The following is a 5,648-nucleotide window of genomic DNA, read 5'->3' on the forward strand; positions in this document are numbered from 1 at the left end:
ATCTTTGTATTTATGTTTCTCTCCTCTCAACCATCTATCTCTCTCTCTCTCTCTCTCTCTCTCTCTCTCTCTCTCTCTCTCTCTCTCTCTCTCTCTCTCTCTCTCTCTCTCTCTCTCTCTCTCTCTCTCTCTCTCTCTCTCTCTCTCTCTCTCTCTCTCTCTCTCTCTCTCTCTCTCTCTCTCTCTCTCTCTCTCTCTCTCTCTCTCGCTCTCGCTCTGTCTCTCCCTCTGTCTCTCCCTCTGTCTCTCCCTCTGTCTCTCCCTCTGTCTCTGTCTCTGTCTCTGTCTCTGTCTCTGTCTCTGTCTCTGTCTCTGTCTCTGTCTCTGTCTCTGTCTCTGTCTCTGTCTCTGTCTCTCTCTGTCTCTCTCTGTCTCTCTCTCTCTGTCTCTGTCTCTCTCTCTCTCTCTCTCTCTCTCTCTCTCTCTCTCTCTCTCTCTCTCTCACTCTCTCTCTCTCTCTCTCTCTCTCTCTCTCTCTCTCTCTGAAGCTTTAATGAGCCGGTCAGAGATCACGTGGCTCAAGGAATTTCAGTTATGCAGCTGGGCTCTACCAACAGACTGCTTCACAGTGGATGCGTGTGCTAAATAATGCAGCCACTGGAAAATAAGTCTTTACGTTGAAGGACATCAGCATCACTTTTCTGTCGCGTTTCTACAAAGATATGATATGATATCAGCACATGGCCTGTCAATTCCCCCCCGGAGAGGAAAGCTTTGCGGTTGCCTCCTTCATCAGACCCCCTTCGCCGCCCACTCACTTGGTACCGCCCCCCGGAGAGTGTTGGAGCGAACGAATCGCCTGCCACAGCAGATGAAGTCTGGGCCAGGGTAATTAAAGTTGTGCCTGAATTCGGGCGAAAGGTGCCGCCTGACTGAGGAGGCGGGGAAGAGAACGTGGCTGCCAAGGTGACTCAACTCTGTCCACTTCACTCCCTGCTAACGTTGCCACAGAGGGAGGTGTTGGAGCCCTGTATACCTTGCCGGCTTGGCCTCTCACTCAACCGGTCCAGGCTTATGCAATGATCTTGCCTCATGGTCCAATGAGGAATTCTTCTTCTAAACAGGTAGGTGACAACTGTACTGCTAACTTCGCTTCCAACGCTTATTATTACCTTGCTTGCATCTGCCAGTTGACATCTGGGTCTGTTGCATTTTTTTCCCCCCTGTGTCTGTGCGTCTTTCACTCACTTATTTGGTTGAGATCTCAATAATGATGGAATGTTTCTGAGTATTTATTGGATGGACAAATCGGTAAACATGCAGATGGATACATGTGGATGTGTATGCGTGTGGAAATGTACGTTCACATCTCCTCGCTCTTGGAGAGACCGGTGGGAGAGTTAATGAGCATTACGCTCCCCCCCACCACCCCCCCCCATCTCTCTCCCCTCTCCTTTGTATATTGTCGATTATATGCAGATGAGGTTTCGAATCTGCTTCGTTTTGGAAGTAAATAATGATGTCGGCAGACTCGATTCAAATTGGTTACTGCGGGAACCGCACAATGCATTATCTCAAAAAATATATATATAAACATTAAAGGGAGGAGGAAACTACTCCGAGTTAATTCCTTCCATCTTCAACATCAAGCTATTGATTCAAACTTCTGAAATGATTCCTAGCTTGGATTAGTAACCCGTCATGCCTTCTCAGATCGCATGGGTTGGCGTTTATAGACGCCCGGCTTTGAGAGACATGAAGAAAGCATGATTACCGCAATTGGATCATCAGAAAGTACATATTGACTCGGAGTGTATTTGCTGACAAGTCAGGACGTAGGGGTCATGGCTCGCTGCACTACGGTCCTGTATCGGAGGTGGGTGGAAAAGCCAAGAGAGCATCTGATAGCCTCGATCTGTGGCAGAGCTTTCGCAAGCACCGTCGAAGAGCAGATGGGCGCTATTGCGCCAGCTGTTGGTCGTATTTTGAAGTTGGAGATCCTGGGGTGTGTCCAGCATTGATGCAGAACATTGGATGTGCAAATCTAGTCATATGTAAAAAGAAGGGGGGAGGAATTAACAGTGCTGACCTCATGTGATGTTCCAGCTTGCTGTGCCTGTTCAATGACCAAGATGATTTTTGTGTCCACACATTAAAAAAAAAGGCCATAATGAGAAATGTCTGCTTCCTAAATTCCTCCCTGGGTTAATGCTGGAGCATTCATCCATAAACTCTGAAATTGTACAAGACAATGTCAAAGCGAAAGAGCTGTGTAACGAAACACTATTGGAAAGCATTCGTGGCGTTCCATTGCCCCTGGAGCTGCACTGTAAATTACGAGCCGTGTGATACTGCCGTGCCCTTCCCCCACCCAGTAATGATATACGATAACATGCACAAGCTTCTCTTCAAATAGAACTAGTACTGCTCCCCATCACAAAGTGGCAGCTTGTTCTTATGCACCACGACAGATTACAGAACACACGTTTGGAAGGCTTCGAAAAATGAATTATTATTCAATTTCCTCCAATTTTTATCAGAAATATGGATTTTTTTATCACAACTGGTATGCAATGCGTTATATACTGCTAACTGTATCTTTCTTAGAACAAGAAGGCAAACATATTTATAAAATAGTTTCCAATGAGGATGATCCATTTGGCTTCGATGGTGATGAGCACAAAGGCCGATCCATGTCCACTTGACCATATTGTGCTTTGTGTACTGTATTGGGTTTCGAACAATGCAATGATATGAAGCACCGGTGGCTGCGTTTTGATTCAAATTGAGTAACGAGGCAATCACTCGGGTTGTACTCATATTTGTGTGCACTCACGGAAAGCCAACCGGGCAGCATCTTGTCAGAGCATCAGCCATACAAATGTCCATCAACATCAAATTACAACCTGTCAACCGCAGTCCTACAACTGTAGAAAGACCGCTGTTTTCATAAATCCAAGAAAACCCGCTTGCTGAGCCAAACATGCTTGATAAAAAAATGTCTCTATTTACTTCACTTTCTTATAACTTGTTTGTTTCCTCTTTTTTTCAATTAAGCTAACCTTTTTCATTGCCATTTATATTGACATTGGATAAATATTTTCTGCCATACTGATTTACATGACGAGAACTTCCTGAAAGTGTATTATTACAAGGATTGTTTGTTTTGCGTTATACTTTAACTAATACTTGTAAACAAAAAAAAAGGAGAACTACATTAATCATGTATTCTGTCGTTTTCATTTCCACAAGGACAGATGTTCCTGTTCTTTTTCTTCACCATAGTTTTGTGTATTTGCAGCATTTTTGTTGTTTTTTTTTCAAAACAGCGCTTAAAAGTTAATGCTATCATAATGCAAAGTATGTGTCAAAGTAGTGAAAAATTGTGTCAAATTAAGTAACTCAAAGATAAATAACTGCTATTCGGTAACAGCTCGGAAGTCAGCAGAATAAACGAGACTTGGTTCCTACTGACAAAGATTCTGGTTTTGTTTGTCAATCAAATTAGACCATATGCTTAATATTAAATTATTTGCTCGTTCCTTTCACTGCAAGTGAAAAAAAAAGATGATAATTAAATGAAATCTTCCGCCAGAGTGATAAGTTATTTTGATAAAAAGTTTCCTGCCAACACGATAAAGACTTTGTCTGGAAATGGTGTGCGTGTGCGTGTGCATATTTTTATTGTTATTGAATTTCGTACGAATGGACGGACAACCCGAAGACATATAATGCCTCAGGTGACTCTGCCAGTGGAGGCATAAAAATCAAATCTGTCTTTACGTATCATCAATATAATTATCAGTGTGACCCATTTTGCCTTGAGAACTCCTCAACTTCATTTGGGATTGATTTAATAATCTATGGACTATAGTCTAATGGCCTGAGGAAGCCGGTTGTGAAGTGGGTGAAATGTCGCCTGAGACTGGGACTGCTCTTGCTTATTGCTCAAATCAGCGGAGTAGATCTCAATAGGACACAAAAATCAATTTTCTTTTGGTTGGAAGTGCCTTCTTCTTCTAAAAGAAAAACAAAAACGAGAACAACAACCTTCGGCGTCACGACATCGCCAGTATGCCTCCGCCCACACTATTACATCATAAAACATACTTGCGCAAAGTTTGATTTTAAATACCTGAAGCCCAGATTTTAAATATTAAATAATTCTGGCTGCCAGACCTCACGTCCGATCAGGTTGAAATTTAAAACATGTATTCCACATGTCTACGAGATCATAATTATGGCTATTATGACTGCCAATATGGCTGCCAGACAATGTGACCTATTAATTATTCGTGAACACCCTTGTATCCCCAAGGCTCGGGGAGTATGTAAGTGAAGTTTCCCCTCGATCTGTCAAGCCGCTGTGAAGAAGCAGATTTTAAAATGTATATATATATATATATATATATATATATATATATATATATATATATATATATATATCTCATCTTGTATATATGTATGTATGTTCCCAAAATATATCTAAAACGGTGGAGAACTTTTTGTTCCTCATGGATGAGCAATCATACCTGTAATGTTTCGCCTCAATCTGTTCAGCCATTACAGCGAAGAACATTTTTGAAGGTTTAATGTTAAAAAGAATATGGCTGCCAAACTACGTGACCGATGTCATCAATTTTTTTGCCAATTACAATTTAGCCCCAGATGACCCTCAAAATTTTTCATGCTGCTCAGATAAAGTGTTTAACATATGCAATTATATCATCATAATGAAGCCACATTTGAGATCATCAAAAAAATCACTTTTTTTCCCATGGGGAGTACTTCACATGTGTCAAGTTTCAATATTTTCCATGGAGCGGTTTCGGAGATACAAAGGTCCAACGTTTTTCGTTCATCCCCCCCCCATATGGGCTGCCACAACACGTAACTTCTGATGTCATCGTTATTTAAAAAAAAAAATTCTACATGAGTCGTCACATATATGGTGAAAAAAATATATATACCATGCCACCCCACCTCGATACAACCATGCTTCGATCGGACATCTGACCTGACCCACATCAAAATTATCTTTATCAAATCTTTATAAAATCTTTTATCAAATCTTTATCATCTTTATCATTTATCAAATTTTATTTATCCTCTTTATCAAATCTTTATCATTTATCCTCTTTATCCTCTTTATCTTTATCAAATCTTTATCTTTATCTTTATCTTTATCTAAAGTCCTCTTTATCAAATCAAATTCCAAACAGGTAGTCTTTGGAGTTTTGCATTGATCAGATAAGGTTTTTTTTGTCCAACATGGCTGCGAGACCATGTGACAGATGATATTGAAATTTTCAACAAATATTCCCCATGCCGAGTCGATCATATTAAAAATAATAATTCTGAAACCACTTAGCCTTTCGATGGGAAGCTTTGCAGTGATGATACATAACTGTTGCTGCAAATATTTTATTTAACAACGACCTCATCAGTCACATGATGTGGCAGCCACATTGGCTTTTAGGACATAATTGAACAATTATTTATCTGAAACTGTTTAACCTATCAATCCTATACTATGCAGTTATGATCCACTGTGTTTGCTGCATAAATTTGACTTAAAAATATGTCATCAGTCACAAGGTGTGGCAGCCGCATTGGTTTCAAGGAAAATATTTAAAAATTATATTTCAGAAACCCTTATTGCGATCAATGCAAAACGTTACAGTTATGATCAATTGCCCTTGCTTCAT

The 5,648-nt window shown here is 40.5% G+C and overlaps 1 protein-coding gene and 1 long non-coding RNA gene across 7 annotated transcripts in view; both read left to right on the forward strand.

The window, feature by feature from the left end:
- The first annotated feature begins 771 nt into the window (after window positions 1–771).
- The window catches only part of LOC147029431 (RNA-binding motif, single-stranded-interacting protein 3-like), a 371,659-nt gene continuing 366,782 nt past the window's right edge, over window positions 772–5,648 (forward strand). For all 6 annotated transcript variants that reach the window (XM_085872471.1, XM_085872473.1, XM_085872474.1 and 3 more), the window contains exon 1: window positions 772–1,064. In XM_085872471.1, the coding sequence (XP_085728597.1) occupies window positions 1,020–1,064 (45 nt within the window). In that variant the 5' untranslated portion in view covers window positions 772–1,019. The remainder of the gene's footprint in view (window positions 1,065–5,648) is intronic.
- Window positions 1,536–5,648, forward strand: part of LOC147029432 (uncharacterized) — a 13,881-nt gene continuing 9,768 nt past the window's right edge. Inside the window, exon 1 of the long non-coding RNA XR_015055904.1 lies at window positions 1,536–1,816. This is a non-coding gene — a long non-coding RNA (uncharacterized LOC147029432). The remainder of the gene's footprint in view (window positions 1,817–5,648) is intronic.

Source organism: Eptatretus burgeri, chromosome 3 (genome assembly GCF_056783735.1).
Source record: "Eptatretus burgeri isolate ZD-2024b chromosome 3, Ebu_testis_v1, whole genome shotgun sequence".
NCBI lineage: Eukaryota > Metazoa > Chordata > Myxini > Myxiniformes > Myxinidae > Eptatretus > Eptatretus burgeri.